Source organism: Microcaecilia unicolor, chromosome 8 (assembly GCF_901765095.1).
Source record: "Microcaecilia unicolor chromosome 8, aMicUni1.1, whole genome shotgun sequence".
NCBI lineage: Eukaryota > Metazoa > Chordata > Amphibia > Gymnophiona > Siphonopidae > Microcaecilia > Microcaecilia unicolor.
This window is the reverse complement of record NC_044038.1, coordinates 117,732,183-117,753,167: the sequence shown is the minus strand read 5'-3', so window position 1 is coordinate 117,753,167 and position 20,985 is coordinate 117,732,183. Positions and strand designations below refer to the sequence as shown.

At 44.6% G+C, this 20,985-nt stretch overlaps 1 protein-coding gene across 3 annotated transcripts in view; it reads right to left on the bottom strand.

The window, feature by feature from the left end:
• SLC23A1 (solute carrier family 23 member 1) overlaps nucleotides 1–20,985 on the bottom strand; it is a 329,954-nt gene that overhangs the window by 288,414 nt on the left and 20,555 nt on the right. For all 3 annotated transcript variants that reach the window (XM_030212485.1, XM_030212487.1, XM_030212486.1), the window contains exon 2: nucleotides 17,268–17,390. In XM_030212485.1, the coding sequence (XP_030068345.1) occupies nucleotides 17,268–17,375 (108 nt within the window). In that variant the 5' untranslated portion in view covers nucleotides 17,376–17,390. The remainder of the gene's footprint in view (nucleotides 1–17,267; nucleotides 17,391–20,985) is intronic.

Below are 20,985 nucleotides of genomic sequence, written 5' to 3'. Positions count from 1 at the left end.
GTATCTGAAAGATATTTGCATGGAGGCAGCAGTTTGTTGTTTATGAATATATATTAAGCTTTGTCTGTAACAGATTCATTGCCTGTATCTTTAATTTAAGGTTGTGCCATTGAACAACCAGAACAGTGGCATTATGTGCCCACTAACCAAAACCCAGCAGTCTGTGTCACCAGAGCTGTGCCAGCGTCCCATCTAATGAAAACCATATAGTTATCAGGACCAGATTTCTTTCTAAAATCTGGCCACAACTCCTCTGAGCTTATAGACACCCAACTCTGACACAGAGATTTGTCCACAGATGATTGTTCTTGCCACCAGCATTGTGTCTTCAGATTATCAACCAGGCACTTATCAAAGTGCCATCAGATATGGAGAACTGCAGATCATCAATGATACTTGCTGGGAACTTCAACACCAGACTCCCATGGAAAACAGCAAACTTCTTCAGAAGAGCCATCACTGCGCCAGTGATCCACATACACCACAAAGAGATGAACTCCATGGACCATTGTCCACTCCAGACACTCAGAGACTTTTTCTCTATTTTATATTGTTTGTTGTTTGTGTTATCTATCTCTAGTTTCAGCTCCTGTGAGACTGCAAGAGAGAAGTCACCTGAAAGACAGAGAACTTGAGCTAAGCAAGGAGTTATCACCCTTCAAGATCCAGCATTATAAATAGACATTGAGGAATTTAATGTCAAGTGTACAGCGCTGCGTACGTCTAGTAGCGCTATAGAAATTATAAGTAGTAGTAGCAGTAGTAAATAGTGGTATCTACTGATACCAGGCAGGGAGTATCTGCCCCCATTTGCATGGCGGCAGGCTGTGTGCTGTCTATGTTACAGATTCATTACCTGTACCTTTTAATTTAGGGATGTACCCTTGGACTACCAATCCTTGTAATCTTGTAGTTTTCTGTAATATGTACTTCCTGAGCACATGTCCTAGATCCCTGTGTCTTATGGGACTCTTCCTATTGGCTTGCCTTGTTCTTCTATGCATGTTGGGCTAGTTGCCCCTCTTTTTTCTCCCATCTTATAGACATAAGAGTTAGTCTACAGCATATCTCCTCTGTGAACTGTAACTGCCTATGCTGTATTTTGCTGTATGACCCCCTTCAAGCTACTGTGATGCTATCAAGATTTAATGTGTAAAATTATAAACAGCATCTCTCCTCAGTGTGTTGCAGAAATCCTCCCAGCTTCTCTTGCATGGCGAGAGAGCTGGTTGAGAACAGACTCCCATCTGAATTGTAAGTTATTTTTCATTTTTTGATTACTGCATTAAAGAAGATTTTGTTTCAAGGGTTCTGAGTCTTCTCATAGTAAAGTTCTATGGTTCAAGCTGTATGCCATTCATGACATGTCTTTGAAAGGGCACAACAGTGCAATCTTAAAAGTTGCAGTTAGAAATCTTGTGGGTCTCGGTGAAAAACTTGGGGTTCTTTTTGGGGACATCATCACTTGGGCGGGGAGGTGTGATGGGCAGTCAGCTATGGCATGTTGCATGGTCTGACTTGGTGAGCTGCTGCCACCATTCATATATGTATGTAGGTGTGGACCAGCAGTTTAGGGCATTGACAGAGATGGATAGTTATCCAGTTCAAGGTGAAGATTTTAGACGCAGTCCTTGTTTAGACCTTATATTCCAAAGCAGAGTGGGATTAGAGGTACCTAATGCTGCCCATTGAAATCATTGCTGCAAGTCCTCTAAGGTACCGGGATAAAGTGATGATAGATCCAAGACTGTCCCAAAATGTTCAGCCTGGAACTGGGTGACTTGGCATCTGTGCATAGGTGGGAGAATGTCAGTAATGTACAGGCCCTTTATACAGACTTGGAAGGGGGGCCTCTGGGCATGGGGGAAATGTTCTCACCAACTCAGTGTATGTGATCCTGGCAAGGTGTGGTGTTTGCACATGGCTGATACTGGGTTCCTAACAGCACTGCAGAAAACTTACCATGCCAGGGTCCTCAAATGAGCCTTGAGGGCCCCACGATGACGTTGTGTGGTGGCAGGTGGTGGTGTCTCTTCATAATTTCCCTCCTGTGCTTCAAGCACAAGAGGACAAGGAACGGACGGAGACTCCTTAGCAGAAAAATTTGGCTCTCTCCTGAGGGACATGTTGAGCCAGAATTGAAATGCCCTTCCATGTGCAGCACCATATATAGAAGTGGAGGTGGCGTCCTGACATTGGCAGATGATGTTTTTTCAGTGTGGAACCACTTCCGCATGTAGATGTTTCTCGAGGGTTATTTTCCATTGGTAGACACAACGATCTGATGACATCTATGTCAATTTGAGGTGCATCTTTATTGCAGACTTTTTTGGTGGTATTTTCAAACATTGACAGATGTCTTTCTTGTTCATCCACTATACCTGTGCTTTTCTGGACATCTTCAGACAGGCCTTTATTTTTGGACTTGGGCATCATATATGCCCCTCTATGTAACTTCATGGGTCCCCTAGTCTTTGTACTTTTTGAAAGCATAAACAATTACCTCTATGTAACTTCATGGGTCCCCTAGTCTTTGTACTTTTTGAAAGAGTAAACAATTACCTGTTCCACTCCATTCAGGATTTTATAGACCTCTATCACCTTTGCCCTCAACCATCTCTTCTCCAGAGTCATTCCATCTCCTGGATCATTTTGGTTGCCCTGCCCTTCCTTGTACCCTTTTCAGGTCCCCTACATCTTTTTTGAGATGTGGTGGCTTATCAGGGGTTCTTCAATTAGGGGCCACTTTCCATCTTAGATTTCCTATTTTTATTAATTTTTTTTTACCAGTCCTCTAAATATGTTGTTTCTCTCCTTTTCTAATCTGCAGCAGTGCTGCTTTCTTTTTAGTTAAAATGTAAAAATGTCCTTTCTTTTGCCCCAGTAGTATTGGATTCCCCTTAACTGAGGGCTTGAGCTGAACAGAATTTTGTTTAATATTACATCGCCTATTTGGATTTGTTATGATTTTTTAAAATCTTTTTGGCTTTGCTGTACGTGTAGTTTTGCTTAATTTGGTTTTTGAATAATTGTATAATTTTTTTTAAACGGGTCTTGCGTTCCTTGTGATCCATCCTTAAACTGTAGAGGTATAGATTAGAGGGGTTTTAAAAAATCTGGATAACTTCCTAAAAGAAAGGTCCATAAGCCATTATGAAGATGGACTTAGGAAAATTCAACTGCTTATTTCTAGGATAAGCAGCATAAAATGTATTGTACTGTTTTGGGATCTTGCCAGGTACTTGTAACCTGGATTGGCTACTGTTAGAAATAGGATGCTGGGCTTGATGGACCTTTGGTCTGTCCCAGTATGACTACGTTTATGTTCTTATGTACAAGAACTGGAATAATAATAATAATGTACATAGACCATAAGAGTTGCCCACCTGGTTCAGACTGTAGTATGATATGAGTTTAATTGTCAGAGTTATTGATTTTGCTGGATCGGATACAAATGTATATATATATATATATATATATATATATATATATATATATATATATATATATATATATATATATAGTGATAAAGTCACCTCCAGGATAGTTGGGTTAAGGCAGCTTCAGTCTGAACTACAAGTCCCAGAAGGCATTGCAGGCAAGGAGCCAGGGGGTGAGATGGAAAACCCGGGCTGGACTCCTAGCTGCAAGAAGGGAGGACATGGGTGTAAGCTAATAGGAGGTGTAGATTGGCTGCCTCTAGGGGGAAAGAGAGATAGGAAACTCTGTGTGCAGGAGCTCCTCATTAGGCTCATGCTCAACTCAGCTGGTATGGGTGTGTAGAGAAGCTAATGAATGGAGAATGATTGGTTGTGAAGGCAGAAGCCAGGGATTGATTAGGCAGGTGGGAAGGAGTCTCATTAGTTCAGTTCAGGAGAGAGAAGAAGAGAAGTATTTGCAGGCTGAAAATCCTTGGGCAGGGAGGTCCCTAAAGTACTGAAGCAGGCTGAGATTCCTTGGGTGAGAGGAAGTCCTAAAAGTATTGAATTCACTGTGAAGCTGATGCAGGGGGAAACCCTTGGGTAGAAGGAGTCCCTAAAATATTGAACTCTCCTGAAGGTAAAGAGGATAGAAGGTAGAAAATGCTGCTTGGTGACTGAACTGTGATGATGAACTGAAATAACTATTTGTCTTGGGAATTGAATTACTGTTTATTGTGCACTGGATAAAGAGCCCAGACTGAAGCCTGTATTGAATCCTGGTATGTGCTATGCTGCTGTTGGAACTGTGTACTAAAAACCTGCATGGAATAAAAGTCCTTAAGATTGAAGTTACTGGTGGACATCTATTTATTCGTTGTACCGGGAGCCTGTGGCTGGAGGAGATTGTTCTATCCTTGGCTGCACAAGAGAGGCGCCTGGTTACAATAGGAGTGGCCTAGTGGTTAGGGTGGTGGACTTTGGTCCTGGGGAACTGAGGAACTGAGTTCGATTCCCACCTCAGGCACAGGCAGCTCCTTGTGACTCTGGGAAAGTCACTTAACCCTCCATTGCCCCATGTAAGCCGCATTGAGCCTGCCATGAGTGGGAAAGCGTGGGGTACAAATGTAACAAAAAAAAAAAAAAAAAAAAAAAAAAAATATATATATATATATATATATATGTAAAATACAGCTGCAAAGACTTATTGGGACAGAATCAGATAAACTGGTCTGGATTTCATCTCCTTCCCCCCCCTCCCCCCCACCACTTTCCCCCTGGAAACTACTGATAACAAAAACTAGCTAGGTGGATACCTAAGCCCATCAACACATCTCCAAAGAACAAAACTCTGAAGATGGACAGCAATCACAAAGTCTGGAGTTAACCAAAGACAGTGAAACTCCACCTATTCTCAGACAATGACTCAGACTGAAAAGCTCATCTAGCTATCCAATTTGACAAAAGAAGCCCACCTACTCTCTGTCTGAGTCTTTCTCTTGTAATCCTGTCAGATGCCTTATGGATGTGTATCTACCAGCAGATGTCCAGGCAGAAAGTCTTATGATGTCATTAGGCATGTGACCAGTTACCATTCTCCATCTCAAAACTAGATGAAACCAGTTCTCAGACACCCCACCTGACTTCAGCCTAGGGTCCAGCAAGAAAATATAAAAAGCCTGGAAAATGCCCAGCTCGCTCTGGGGATCTGCCTCCTGCCTCTCTGCTGGACTTCACACACACCCTGATGATTTTCTCCAGGCAACAACAACAACTATGCAAGAAAATACTTCTATTTCAGCAAGGATCTCCATCACTCTACCCAGCAGCCTCTACCGAAGTGAGTTACTATTTATAATTCAGACCTTTTAATCTTGAAAAGCATATTTCACTTGTGAAAGATTCTTAAAAATTGCCTCTCTCTTGTAACAATATTACATTACCTGTATTGTAAATAAACATTTTAAAGTTAAATATATGGTCTTTATGTTCTGAGCACCTGTCTTTAAACCTTGCAGTGCAGGTTAATGTAAATCAACAAATACAGTATTTAATTCCCCCTTTTCGTACATATTCTTATTCTTATCTTATTACCTTATAGGTAATTGGTGGGGAATAGAATAGAAATATATATTATCTAACAAGACCAAGAATCCATCTAGCTAGTATGTGACGTTTCCCAAGACTACATTAAAAATGGTTTATAGACTTTTCATCAAAGAATTTATCCAAACCTTTTTTTTTGTTTCAAAAACATTTTATTGAAAATATTTTATACAAAACCAAAAACATAAATCATGCAGGCAATCAACCAAACAAACAAACAAACAGAGGATGCCTATCAAAGAGTAATAACAAATGATGATAATGGAAATGAATTAAAGAATCTGATGTTGCATAACATATTTTTAAAGAATATGCAATGCTGTTTAAAATGTTATAATAGCATTACATAAAGAAGGTACATATGTAATACTACATATAAGTCATATTGAACCCAATAAAGCCCTGGTATGGGATTATAACAGTGTAATTTATAAACTTAATCATCTAATTATGACAAAAGTGAGATATAAGGTTCCAAAGTTGTTTATGTTGTAAGTAATGATTGGAGCAGTCTGCTATAACTGATTCATATTTATAGATGGAATAAACTGAGTTCCACCAAAACATAAAACTCACTATTGTCTTTCCAAGCTGTAATGATAGTTTTAAGAACTATAGCCGTAAGTATGTCAAGTAATTTGGATTGTTCAGTGGTTAATGAATGTGTGCGGTGGCGGCCAAAAAAAAAGCAAACAGGATACTAGGAATTATTAAGAAAGAGATGGTGAATGAGACTGAAAATACTGAAATGCCTTTATCATTCCGTGGTGCGACCACATCTTGAGTATTGCGCTCACTTCTGGTCACCGTATTTTGAAAAAAGATATAGCAGAATTAGAAAAGGTTCAAAGTAGAGCGACCAAAATGATAAAGGGGATGGAACTCCTTTCGTTTGTGGAAAGTCTAAAGAGGTTAGGGCTCTTCCACTTGGAAAAGTGACAGATGAGGGGAGAATTGATTGAGATCTACAAAATCCTGAGTGGTGTAGAATGAGTAGAAGTAAATTGATTTTTTTTACTCTTTCCTAAAGTACAAAGACTAGGGGACACTCGAGGAAATTACATGGAAATACTTTTAAAACAAATAGGAGCAAATATTTTTTCATTCAACAAATAGTTAAGCTCTGGAACTCTTTGCCGGAGGATGTGGTAACAGCAGTTAGCATATCTGGGTTTAAAAAGGGTTTGGAAAGTTCATAGTCTTCTATTGAGACAGATATGGAAAGCAACTGCTTGCCATTTGTAGTATGGAGTGTTGCCACGATTTGGGTTTCTGCCAGGTGCTTGTGACCTGGCTTGGCCACTGTTTGGGTGTCGTGTACTGGAATCTCGTGAGCCCTTGGGTCCCGCTGGAGTGCTGAGGTGAAGGTAGACACCAGCCCCAAGCGGACAGCCAAACAACCTCTAGTCTTCACCTGCGGTGACTGCCGTTCCCCGGGAGTTGAGCCCCCAGGTGCTGGCGGCCAACAGGACTTCCAGAACCACATTGGCAGACTGCGGACCGCAGGTGGCGTGGAGGCGGAGATTGATGTGGACACCCAGCCAAGAGTAGTTGGAATACCAGCAGAAGTCAGGGCAGACAGCAAGCAAGAGTATTTAGGATACCAGCAGAGGTCAAGGCAGGCAGTAGGCGAAAAGTAGTCAGGATACCAGCAGAAGTCAGGGCAGGCAGCGAGCAGAGAGTAGTCAGGATACCAGCAGAAGTCAGGACCAGGTAGCAATCAGAAGAAACATCAGAAGCACTGCCACTACTCAGGAAACCGAATAGAAGCCGAAGCAAGGAAGGACTGGTGGCAGGGCTTTAAATAGTGCAGGAATTAGGCTCAAGCATGTGCAGCTGTCACAAGATGGCTGCCCCCATCAGAGGAGACGCCCTACACCCAAATATGGCCTTCCTTCCTGAAGCTGCCCAACTCCAAGATGGTTGCCACAACCTAAGATACCCAGCTCCAAGATGGCTGCCCTATCCTGGAGATGCCCACATCCAAGATGGCCGCCCTATCCTGGAGATGCCCATATCCTGAATAGTCAGGGGACATGACAGTATTCTCCCCTTAATGCCTCCCCCTCCGCCCTGGCCTGGTTTAGAGGGGTACCGGTCATGGAAGTCCTGTAGCAAGTCAGGAGCATGGATCTGACTTGCTGGTTCCCATGAGTTGTCCTCGGGACCAAAATGCTTCCAGGACAGTAGATAAAATAGTCTCCCTCGCTGAAACTTAGAGTCCAAGATCTCCTCCACTTCATACTCGGGATCTGGTTCAGACTCAGGAATGCTCTTCCTCTCCTCCTGCGGATGCCATTGGGACCTCAAGAATGGTTTCAAGAGGAAAACATGGAAGGCGTTATGCACGCGTAGAGTCCTGGGCAGGCACAGGCGATAAGTAACTGCACCTATCCAAGACTGCACCGCAAAGGGCCCGATGAATCGAGGGGCGAAAGTTTGAGATGGCAGCCGAAGTCTCAAATACTTGGTGTTCAACCAGACCTTCTGACCGGGTTGGAAAACCGGTGCGGTTCGTCGTTGCTGGTCAGCAAAATGCTTGTACCTGGCGGCCGCCTGCTATAACTGTTCATGGACGCTCTTCCAAGTCCCTCACATGTCGGAAAGGGTCTGTTGCAGCTGAGGAATGGTCTGGTCCATGGGAAGTGGAGGAGGAAGCCGTGGGTGCCGGCCATACATTACGAAGAAGGGTGACATCTTAGAGGCCGAGTGCAGACTATTATTGTAGGCGAATTCTGCCCAGGGGAGGAGTGGAGATCAGTTGTCCTGCCGGTCATTGGTGAAAGCTCGTAGGAAGGCTTTGAGGGTCTGGTTGATCCTTTCTACCATCCCATTGGTCTGGGGATGGTAGGCGGAGGAAAAATGGGTAGTGACCCCCAGGGCAGAACACAAGGCCCTCCAGAACCTAGAGGTAAATTGTGACCCTCGGTCACTGATAATCTGGGCTGGTAGTCCATGGAGCCGGAAGATGTGCTGGATGAATTGAGATGCCAAGGTGGCGGCCGAGGGTAGAGCCTTCAGGGGAACAAAATGCGCCATTCGCGAAAACCGGTCTACCACCACCCAGATCATGGTATGTCCCTGTGAGCGGGGAAGATCTGTGATAAAATCCATAGAAGGTTCCTCCCATGGTTGCCCGGGCACCAGCAGTGGCTGTAGCTCCCCCCCGCCCCCCCCCCCCCCAGTCTTCCTACCACAGATTTAACCCGGGCACAGGTGTGACAAGACGAGACATAGTGTAGCACATCCTGAGCCATCCGAGGCCATTGATACTGACGGGAAATCAGATGCAGGGTTTTATGGAAGCCAAAGTGTCCTGCAAAAGCTGAGGAATGGGCCCAGTGCATCACTCTTCTCCGGTGCCGAAGAGGCACCAACGTCTTCATGGTAGAGGCTGCAGCAAGCATAGTAGGCACGCAGGCTGGATCCAACATTGGATGAGTTTCCTCAGGGTCCTCCGGTGTTTCAAAAGCCCGTGAGAGAGCATCGGCCTGCGTATTCTTTTCCACGGGCCGGAACACCAAACGAAAGTGGAACCGAGCAAAGAACAGTGACCAGAGTGTCTGGTGAGGATTCAGCCTCTTGGCATCTTGCAAATAGAGCAAGTTCTTGTGATCGGTGATTACGGTAAACATGTGTTCCACGCCCTCCAGCAAGTACCTCCATTCCTGGAGGGCGAGTTTTAAGGCCAGGAGTTCTCTGTCCCCCACCGTGTAGTTCCGCTCCGCGGGAGTGAACTTCTTGGAGAAGAAGAAGCAAGGGAGTCATTTACCGGTGGGGGAGACTTGAGATAAGACAGCACCGGCCCCCAGTGAGGACACATCCACTTCCACGAAGAATGGTTTACTGGGGTCGGGACTGTGGAGAATAGGAGCAGAGACAAACTCTCTCTCTTCAAGGTGGAGAAGGCCTCATGAGCTTCTGGTGACCAATTTCGGACATCGGCGCCTTTCCTGGTGAGAGCGGTCAAGGGAGCAGTGATCTGGGAGTAGTGCAGAATAAACTGCCAATAATAGTTTGCAAACCCCAGGAACCACTGCAGCACCTTGAGCCCCTGGGGTGCGGGCCAGTCCCAAATAGCCTGCAACTTGTCGGGGTCCATCTGGAGTCCCTCCGGAGAAATAATATGCCCGAGGAAGGGAGTCACCTGCTGATGGAAGGCGCATTTGCTCAATTTAGCAAACAGCCGGTGTTGCCTTAAACGTTGGAGCACCGTGCGGACATGGGACATGTGCTCTTGGGGTAAGGTAGAGAAGATCAGGATGTCGTCTAAATAGACTATCACAGAAGAGTATAACAGATCCTGCAGCACGAAGTTGATGAAGTCCTGGAAGACCGCAGGGGCATTACACAGTCCGAAAGGCATTACAAGATACTCAAAGTGCCCCTCATGGGTATTGAATGCGGTCTTCCACTCGTCCCCATGGTGAATGCAGATCAAATTGTAGGCTCCCCGCAGGTCCAACTTAGTGAAGATCTTGGCTCCCTGGAGTCTGTCAAAGAGTTCAGGAATCAGTGGCAAGGGATACCGATTCTTGACTAATAGCATTCAGGCCTCGGTAGTCAATACACGGCCTAAGGGATCCGTCCTTCTTGCCCACGTAAAAGAACCCTGCCCCTGCAGGGGACGAGGACGGTCGGAAAAACCCTTTCTGTAGGTTTTCCTGGATGTAGGCTCCCATGGTCTTGGAATCCTCCCGGGAGAGTGTGTACAGTCTGCCCCTGGGAGGCATCTTGTCGGGAAGCAAGTTGATGGCACAATCAAATGGCCGGTGAGGAGGTAAAGTGTCTGCCTCCACCGGGTTGAACACATCGGTGAAGTCCTGGTATTCTTTGGGTAACGAGGCCTTACGTGGATGCAGAACCCCTGGCAGGGTCGTAAAGACTGGACGGCGAGGTTCCGCATCCCTCAGACAGGTATTAGCACAGTGACTACCCCAGCTACTGATCTTCCCGTGAACCCAGTCGATGCTGGGGGAGTGACGGCGTAGCCAAGGAAGCCCTAGGACAAGTGGATGAATGGATCTGGGTAGAATCAGAAGCTGAATCTCCTCCTGGTGGCAGTCTCCCACCTGCATTACTACTGGTGGGGTGATCTGAGTAATGGGCTGTGGTAGGATTGTCCCTTGGATGGATGTTACCTGTAGAGCAGGTCGACACGGGCCCATGGTTTGTCCCAATTGTTCTAGGAGTTCTGCACTAATAAAGGTTTCCCCTGCTCCTGAGTCCAGCAGGGCCCTGGTGTGCACAACAAACTCCTGCCACCGCAGGATGACTGGAACGGTGATCAAATTATCGGGGAGGGGCGAGGAGTGACCCAAGACCATCTCCTTCCCAGGGTCTTGGGGCCGGCGTTTCCCGGCCGAGTGGAGCAGGCTTGAATAAAGTGTCCGGCCTCGCCGCAATACAGGCATAGCTTATTGCGTCGCCAGTGGGCTCTCTCCGCCTCAGTAAGGCGTTGCCGTCCGATCATCATGGGTTCTTCGGAGGACCCTGCCTGAGTACCAGTTGCAGCCTTAGGTGATGGAATTTGTCTGGCACACAAGGCAGACCTCGGAGGCGTCTGCTGCGTGGCCCACTCCCATGCCCTCTCCTGAAGGCGAGTATCCACCCGAAGGCACAGGGCGATCAAGGCGACCAGTGAGGCAGGAAGCTCCTGCCCTGCCAGTTCATCTTTAATCCGCCCCTGTAGGCCCTGCCAAAAAATGGCAGAGAGGGCCTCCTGGTCCCAGCAGACCTCAGTGGCTAGAGTTCGAAACCGGACAGCATATGTTCTTACAGATCCATCTCCCTGCTGAATCCGCAGCAGTTCGGCTGCGGCCGAAGATGGCCTCCCAGGAACATCAAATACCAGACGAAACTGGCGAAGAAATTCTCCCAAATCGGAGAGGAGAGGGTCCCGTTGCTCACAGAGAGGGGACGCCCATGCCAGGGCTGGACCAGTAAGTAAGGAAATAATGTAGGCAACCTTCACCCTCTCCAAGGAGAAGGACCCGGGCTGCATATCAAAGTACATAATACATTGGTTCAGAAACCCCCGGCAATTCGCCGGAGTACCATCGAACCGGGACGGCTTGGGAAACCGGGGTCCAGAAAAAACCTCCGCAGGCCTAGGGCCTGCAGGAGCTGAAGATTGTTGGGCCTGGAACGTGGCCAGCTGGGAGCAGAAATCTCGGAGCGCCCCAGATAGGTTATGTAACTGTTCCTGTTGCTGCTGAAGAACTTGCACCAGGTCCCTCATGTCGGGCTGCGTTGGCGAGCTCATGGCTTCAGCTTACTGTCGTGTACTGGAATCTCGTGAGCCCTTGGGTCCCACTGGAGTGCTGAGGTGAAGGTAGACACCAGCCCCCAGCGGACAGCCAAACAACCCCTAGTCTTCACCTGCGGCGATCGCTGTTCCCCAGGAGTTGAGCCCCCAGGTGCTAGCGGCCAACAGGACTTCCGGAACCACGGGGTTGGCGGACTGCACGTGGCGTGGATGTGGAGATTGATGTGGACACCCAGCCAAGAGTAGTTGGAATACCAGCAGAAGTCAGGGCAGACAGCAAGCAAGAGTATTTAGGATACCAGCAGAGGTCAAGGCAGGCAGCAGGCGAAGAGTAGTCAGGATACCAGCAGAAGTCAAGGCAGGCAGTGAGCAGAGAGTAGTCAGGATACCAGCAGAAGTCAGGACCAGGTAGCAATCAGAAGAAACATCAGAAGCACTGCCACTACTCAGGAAACCGAATAGGAGCTGAAACAAAGAAGGAGTGGTGGCAGGGCTTTAAATAGTGCAAGAATTAGGCTCAAGCATGTGCAGCTGTCACAAGATGGCTGCCCCCATCAGAGGAGACGCCCTACGCCCAAATATGGCCTTCCTGCCTGAAGCTGCCCAACTCCAAGATGGCTGCCACAACCTAAGACACCCAGCTCCAAGATGGCTGCCCTAGCCTGGAGATGCCCACATCCAAGATGGCCGCCCTAGCTTCAGATGCCCATATCCTGAATAGTCAGGGGACATGACATTGGGCTAGATGGACCATTGGTCTGACCCAGTACGGCTACTCTTATGTTTATGTAATTGTCATTTTGTTTTTTTTTCTTTATTTTTATTTCGTTACAGGAACAATATCGTTAAGTGTGCACTCTTTCAAAAGAATACACATTTTTCACAAAAAGCGTACACTATTTGGAAGAATGGGCACTATTCGCAAAGAGAGCACAAACAAATCAAATCAATTCTTGTATACCGGTAATATCCCAGGGTTCAGTGTGATTTATATTCTAATTGAGACAAAAGCTCATAATGTTAGTTGACAGCACATTGTTTCTGCAAATAGTGCACATAGGTAATGAAAAGTGTGCAATGTTTCAAAAGGGTCTGCACTCTTTTGGAAGAGTCTGCACTATTAATGACATATTTTTTTAAAAATTCCAAGTTTTTCCTTATCATGTCAGTTGGCATTTCCCATGTTTCAAATGAATGTACGACCATAGTAATTTGTAGACAAAAAGGAAGTGGAGACGGTTGGACCAATGGTAGTATCAACAGGATAAAAGTGACTATTATTTATTTATTTATTGGGATTTATTAACCACCTTTATGAAGAGCACCCAATGAAAGAGGAAAACATGAAAACAGCAAATTGAAACCTAATAATAGGACTACCATGAAACGGGATCAAAAATATACACACTTAACAGCTCTAAAATTCAAATAACAGACACATAATACGATGTAAGCATAATAGTGATGTGGAGACGGTTGGACCAATGGCAGTATCAACAGGATAAAAGTGACTATTATTTATTTATTTATTGGGATTTATTAACCACCTTTATGAAAAGCACCCAATGAAAGAGGAAAACATGAAAACAGCAAATTGAAACCTAATAATAGGACTACCATGAAACTGGATCAAAAATATACACACTTAACAGCTCTGAAATTCAAATAACAGACACATAATAGGATGTAAGCATAATAGTGATGGAATATCTAATAAGCACACAATTAGAACATTCACATATCATTGTTATGATACTAATGTTTTTCTACAATACTGCTTACCATATATAGATGGGGACAAGATGCATGGTACAGAGTCAGTTGGGATAAATAAATGGATGGTTAAACTAATGACAAGTTCTTTGTACAGTTAATCAAGATATAAGGAACTGGTCTAAGTTACAGTGTGTAGCAAGCTAGTCCAGATGCAGAATGGGTGTATAGTCAGTCACCCTATGTATTAAAGGCTTGGGGGAAGATCCAGTCTTTTACCTGCTTCCTGAAATAGAGGTAGTCTCGAGTTATATGCAGTCCCTCTGAGAATAAATTCCAGAGCATGGTGGCTACTCTTGAGAAGGCTCACTGGCGGGTATCACATCATATAATTTCTTTTGACAAGGGAACAGATAGTGATGATCCTTGAGACGATCTTAGAAATCTCAAAAGTGTGTAGAGGCCTAACTTATTCTTTAAGTACCCTGGCCCATTTTGTCTGAGGGCCTTGAAAATCAAACATAGAGTTTTAAATTTAGCCCTGTAAGATACTGGTAGCCAGTGTAACTTTCACAGGAAGGGTGTGATGTGGTCACACTGTTTGCAGCCTTCTATCAGTCATTGTGCAGCATTCGGAATTAGTTGGAGCTGATACAAACTCTTTTTGGTTTGACCAGTGCACAGGGCATTACAGTAGTCTAGTCGTGATGCTATCATGGCATGGACCACTGTGGTCAGACTCGTCTTTTCAATATATGGAGAAAAATTTAATAGGTACCATAGGTGATAGAGACAATTTTTAAAGATTGATTGAATTTGTGGGATCAGCGTGACTGATGAGTCTAGCAGTATCCCAAGATTCCTGACTTTAGGAATCCAAAAAAGTGTCAGAACTCTGTTCCAGGCCTTTCCTCTAGAAATTAACAGAGATGCCAAGTCTCACTTATTAGGAGTGTGTCATACTCATTTGAATACTCTCTCTCACACACTCTCTGAGTCCCTTCTCAAACTCATTACAGCCACAGTGCCAGCGCATTAATCCTGATCACTACTTTCATGACAGGCAAACCTAAATTACTGCGAAATATACAAAGATATCACATGTTACCACACCTTTAGGAGAGTAGTTAAATGTTATCATTTTGCTCAACAGGCACTTAGGATGGAGACCATGGGGCTGATGCACTTATTTCCCTGGAAAGAACTGCCCCCTATTTCCACCCCGGTAAAAATTACCAAGGTGGAAATAGTGGGTGATTCACGAAAGAAATCCTATGCAAATAAGCCAAACAGACTTTTACTGTGCAGTTCGATAGGGATGCCTGCTAGGTCATGCGCAGAGCAGTCAATCGCTAAGTGTGGCTGCTCTGCACATGCCCTGAATGCAAGATAAAACAATGAGGCAGACCTTGTAAAACACAATGTCTTTATTAACAGATTAAAAACTCCCAGATATTCAACATAAAATGCCCCAACATGGCCATGTTTCACCAGTATAAAAATGGCTGAGTCACCAGCTCATATAAAACTTCAAAAAAGTCAGGCTGATGTGGCTGTTAGAACAAAGAAAGCTATATTCTGGGAACAGTCTCTCAAAAAAAACGTTGTGGTTATAGTTTTCACTATATTTTTATACTGGTGGAACATGGTTGTGTCGGGCATTTTAAGTCGAATATTTGGGAGTTTTTAATCTACTTATGAAGGCATTGTTTTTTTTACAAGGTCTGCCTCATTGTTTTATCTTCCATATTAGATTTGGCGGGCCAACTGCCTTGTTGTTTTTTGATTCATGCCCTGAATGCGCCTGCACAGGAGTTTCACTCATGCGCGGCTGTTGTTGTCTGGAAGCTCACTTCCCAAAGCAGGACAAGGACTGGAGATCAGTCATTCAGAGCTATTAACATTGGCCACCGATCCTTTCTGGCAGGACAGGAAACCTATGCCATATTTTCCATGCAATTGCTGCATGTGATCTGCTCCATCTTTTTGCCCAAGATCTTGTTATCAGTAGGAATAATTTTTCTGCTTGCAACTATCTTCTGTTAGCTTACTGTACTTCTGAACAGCTGGCAACAGCTAGAGAAGGAGGGAACGCTGCAGCTGTGGGACGCACAGGAAGGAAAACACAGCTATGAACCGTAGCACCTACTTATTGTAAACTGGGGTTTTATTTAATGGATGTCAGAATTGGACTATTTCTTTAACCAGCCTAGCACTACAACTACGACTGCTCCTGACCTCCCGTTAAAATTTACTCCTAAAAAGTTGGGGTGGTATTCTGTGCATTGCTCGGGAAAGGCTGTGCATCAGTCAGAATGTACATCTACATGCTAATCAGCTCATTTAACTCATTTTGCATACCATTCTCGTTGGCTGCTACCGCGAACGGAAAACAGTCTGCAGAACCCTTTTGTGCATTTATTGCTGGATTCCCTGCTCACTAAACCAGCTTGAATCAGTCAGAAACTTACATTGCTGGCCTGGTAAATTTAAAGCATCTAGATCTATATGTTTAAGGAATAAGAAATTGATTTGGGAAATTATATTCTAATTGGAGCAGGGGCGACCTAAGACAATCTGCTGCCTAAGGCGAGGAATGAGCTGTCCCGCCAGCTCCTCCTCTGCTGCTCTACGCCATGATCTGACACCTCCCCTTTTTTCTCCAAAACCCCTTCCCCAAATTTACATTTTCTTTTCTTATTTTTCAAAAGACAGAGGCAGCAGCAGCAGCAGCAATTCCCATAGACTGCCCTGTTACCGGTCTTGGCCCCTTCTTTCTACTGTTAAGGCATGCCTCTGAGGAAACAGGAAATTACATCAGAGAAGCAGGCTGCAGTAGAGAGAAGGGGCCGATACCGGTGCCAGGGCAGCCTATGGGAATCGTTGCTGCCACTATTGCTGTCGCCTTTTAAAAAACAAGAAAAGAAAAGGTAAGTTCAAGGAAGGGGGTTGGAGAAGGAGGAACAGAAAGTGATGCTGCCTCCGAAGAATACCAGTTGGCCTAATGGCAGGGCTGCCACTGGAGGTATGTCTATTGTTTTCCTCTTAATTTGTGATCCGCCTTGAGCCAATTGGTAAATTGGAATAGAAATGTCCAGATCAGGTTAGATTAGATAAGATTAAAATAAGAAAAACAAAGTGATCCAACCAGTAGGAAGAAACCTCATGCATTCTTTACCTCCCATACCTTATCCTGAACCTACATGTTGGGTAAAACCTATAAGCATACTGTTAGCCACTGCATGGAGAACAATTTTCAGCTTTATGCATTTACCTAAGTACCTACTTAGTTGTTTTGAGTAAATTACTTTGAAAATTGTTGTTGTTTTTTTTTATTTGTACCCCGCACTTTCCCACTCATGGTAGGCTCAATGCGGCTTAGGTACTTATTTGTACCTGGGGCAATGGAGAGTTAAGTGACTTGCCCAGAGTCACAGGGAACTGCCTGTGCCTGCTGTGGGAATTGAACCCAGTTCCCCTGGACCAAAGTCCACCACTCTAACCACTAGGCCACTCCTTGCCTCCACTTTATCATTGTAGAGACACACACAAAAAAGAACATCATTTTATGCTGCCTTTTTCATTTGCTAAGCAATACAGCACTTAAAACTTTTTCTAGATTTATACCCTTACAAACCATCTGAAAATCTCATTTGGGGGTGGTGGTAAAAAGTTCTACCCTTGGCATCTCTACACATGCTAAAGTTGATTCTGCTCTATGTACTAGGTACATGGAAAGCTAAAAGCAGCAATGTGCTTACCTGAAAGCCAAGCAGAATGCAAAGATACCATGGAGGGACATCTTCTATTTTATAGATCAAGTCATTTCCTGGCAGTTCTGCCGCAGCTGGTAATGCTGGCTTTCTCATGTTGTATGCTTCTTTCTGGGAATTAAATGACAAGCTTTCAACCTTTGCAACAAACAGATTAACTTCCAAATGAACAGGACCTTTGTTTTAAAAAGAAGGAGGTGTCTTTTCTAGAAGAATAGGAGCATTTCAATAAACAAAGGAAAGAAGGAAATGGAATAAGGGGAGGTGTGGAAAGGAAGAAAGGAGCTGCACCCAGGATTATTCAGACACACCAATTTACCAAAGTAAATACCTTTGAAAATTCTCAGTAAGTGTATTGTATGTGGTAAGTAGGCATATAGCACTTTGTTAGCAATGTCATCTTCTAAAGAAATTAATATCTTAGACAACTGCAGGAGAAAGCAGCTTTTGAACATGAATAGAAAGGTGCTATATGCTTCAAAGGGGGCAATCCTTGTTAACACTATCCAGGTTTAAGAAGACCTGTGTATATGAGTTAATAGCAAACAGAGAATGAGAGTCAAAAGCCAAGCAGTAGCAGAGAACATATTAGTGCCATCTGTCAGGTTCTGTTCTACTTAAGGTGGACCTCATTCTATTAGAATAGGCTTCCCTTTCCCCAAAATAGTCCCCAGTTACTAACAAATCTAAGGCTTTCCTCTGCACCATCGTTTCATCCTCAATACTCAGCCTGCCTCCTAGATCCTGCTCATTAAACTGGGATGATTTCTAAGAATGCTATCATGGAAGTTCTGGATTTTGATCTCCTTCCTAGAATCTTAAATCTGGTTTCCAGAACATTGGTTCTGCTCCTTCTTGTGTACCACGGCAGCTGACTCCTTCCCAACACGTTCTAAAATCCTAGCTAAGTGATGTATGAAATCTGCTAGTTTATTTATTTAGCACATTTGATATACCACTGTGGCTTTCACATAGGCATACTGTGGTTAACAAGTACAATTTTCTATACAGGTACTAGTAATGTAGTAATCTGATGACACCCAGCTGTATCTTTCCACACCAGACATCACCGCGGAGACCCAGGCCAAGGTTTTGGCCTGCTTATCCGACATTGCTGCATGGATGTCCAACCGCCACCTGAAACTGAACATGGCCAAGACCCAGCTTCTCGTCTTTCCACCAAAACCCACTTCTTCTCTTCCTCCGCTCTTCATCTCAGTAGATAACACCCTCATCCTCCCCGTCTCATCAGCCCGCAACCTCGGAGTCATCTTCGACTCCTCCCTCTCCTTCTCCGCGCATATCCAGCAGACAGCCAAGACCTGTCGCTTCTTCCTCTTTAACATCAGCAAAATTCGCCCTTTCCTCTCTGAGCACACCACCTGAACTCTCATCCACGCTCTCATTACCTCTCGCCTTGACTACTGCAACCTACTCCTCACTGGCCTCCCACTTAACCATCTATCCCCCCCTTCAATCCGTTCAGAACTCTGCTGCACGTCTTATATTCCGCCTGAACCGATATACTCATATCACCCCTCTCCTCAGGTCACTTCACTGGCTTCCGATCAGATACCGCATTCAGTTCAAGCTTTTCCTTCTTACCTACAAATGCACTCAGTCTGCAGCCCCTCATTACCTCTCTACCCTCATCTCCCCTTACGTTCCCGCCCGATACCTCCGCTCACAGGACAAATCCCTCCTCTCAGTACCCTTCTCCACCGCCGCCAATTCCAGGCTCCGCCCATTCTGCCTCGCCTCACCTTATGCTTGGAATAAACTCCCTGAGCCCATACGCCAAGCCCCCTCCCTACCCATCTTCAAATCCTTACTCAAAGCCCACCTCTTCAATGTTGCTTTCGGCACCTAGCCTTTACACCTTTCAGGAAATCTAGACTGCCCCAGTTTGACGACCCCTACTTGATTGTACATTTGTCCTTTAGATTGTAAGCTCTTTGAGCAGGGACTGTCCTTCTATGTTAAATTGTACAGCGCTGCGTACCCCTAGTAGCGCTTTAGAAATGTTAAATAGTAGTAGTAGTAGTAATGTTCCTAATGGGATCACATTCTGTGGTACATATTTTACCTGGGGCAACAGAGGGCTAAGTGACTTACCCAGAGTCACACAGACCATTAAGTAGCAGTGGGAACTGAACCTGGCTCCTCATGTCTGTAACCCACTGCACTAACAATTAGGTCACCCCTCCACTCCACTTTTGCATCAGGCAAACAAAGACACTGCTAAAGAGCCTAAAGGATAGAGCAGCAAACAGAGTGCCATAGAAGCCAAACTGAAATCCTACTGCTGCTCATTGTCATATTGGAAAAAATCACTTAACCCTTCATTGCCTCCGGCACAAACTTACACCCCCCCCCCCCTTTTACAAAGCCGAGATAGTGGCTGCCGCGCGGTAATGTCACTGTTCTGCCCCCAAATTCATGGAGGCAGGTTGTTTGATGTTTATATGTATATATGAGACACTGGCATAGCCAGATTTGGCCCCTGTACTGTTTTTACCTGCATTTACTCTCTCAGCTTGGTGCCGAGTTCTTCCAGCTCCCTTTGGTGAGCTGGTAGAGAACAGACTCCCAGCTCTGCAAGACAGAGACTCTTGTCCAGCACAACTAACTGGAAGTTATTTCCTTTTGTTTGAATTTGCATTAAAGAAGATTTTAGTTCAAAAGTTCTGAGTCTTCATAGTGCTGTTCTATACTCTGGTTATCTGCATGCTAATCTGAGTAGAGAGAGCCTATCAGGAGGGAAAGCAGAACAAACACAGCCCATTCACTTAGAATGGGATGCTTCAGCATTACTGCACCGGCTTTGTAAAAGGGGGAGGGTGGGTATAGATTGTCTAATATTAGTCTATTATCTAAGTTGTCCAAAATTTCCTTTAAGAAAATTGCAGACAATACAGAACACGGCAGCCAGACTGATATTTTCAGCAAGTTAATGAGTGGGCCACCATTTTATTAACAAATTTACACTGGCTACCAGTCAAGGCCCAAATCGAGTTTAACTGTGTGATGATTTTTAACATTTTATATGGTAGTGCTCCGTTTTATATGTTGGAATTAATAGGTTTTCCCAATTCCAGTAGGCTAGGGGTAGCCAGAAAGCCTTTATTGTTACACTATCCAAGTCCGAAACATGTCTGCTTAAAATCGGTATTCTCTACTGCTTTCACATTTTTATCAACTTGGGTCTGGAATTCTTTGCCTGTCCAGTTAAGAATTATTACTAGCTATTGTATATTTAGAAAGGTTTTTTTTTAAACATTTCAGTTTAGGACATTTTTATTAAGTTAATTGATATGTAATCCACATAGAACTTGCTGGTTATTGCAGACTATAAGAATAAATTGTATTGAATTGAATACAACTCACCTTGAGCTACTGAGAAAGGAAAGGAGGAAATGGAACTATCCAGATATTTATATTCTTGATAATCAAATTGCTAATAACAACAGCAGCTAAATGCCTACCCTTCAAAACACAAACTTCTAGAGATGCATGCTCAAAGAGAAAGACTAATGCATCACCTAAAAGGAAGGCTTCAGATATGAAATCACTTTCTGCCATTGAAGGTTGATGTTTTCCTTCCTGTTGACCTTGCTTTTCCATACCAGCACATGGGCTGCCTCAGTTGAGGCGAGACCATTCTGCTATCACTTGAAACTTTTATTTACCTCTTGGTCTGCTTCAG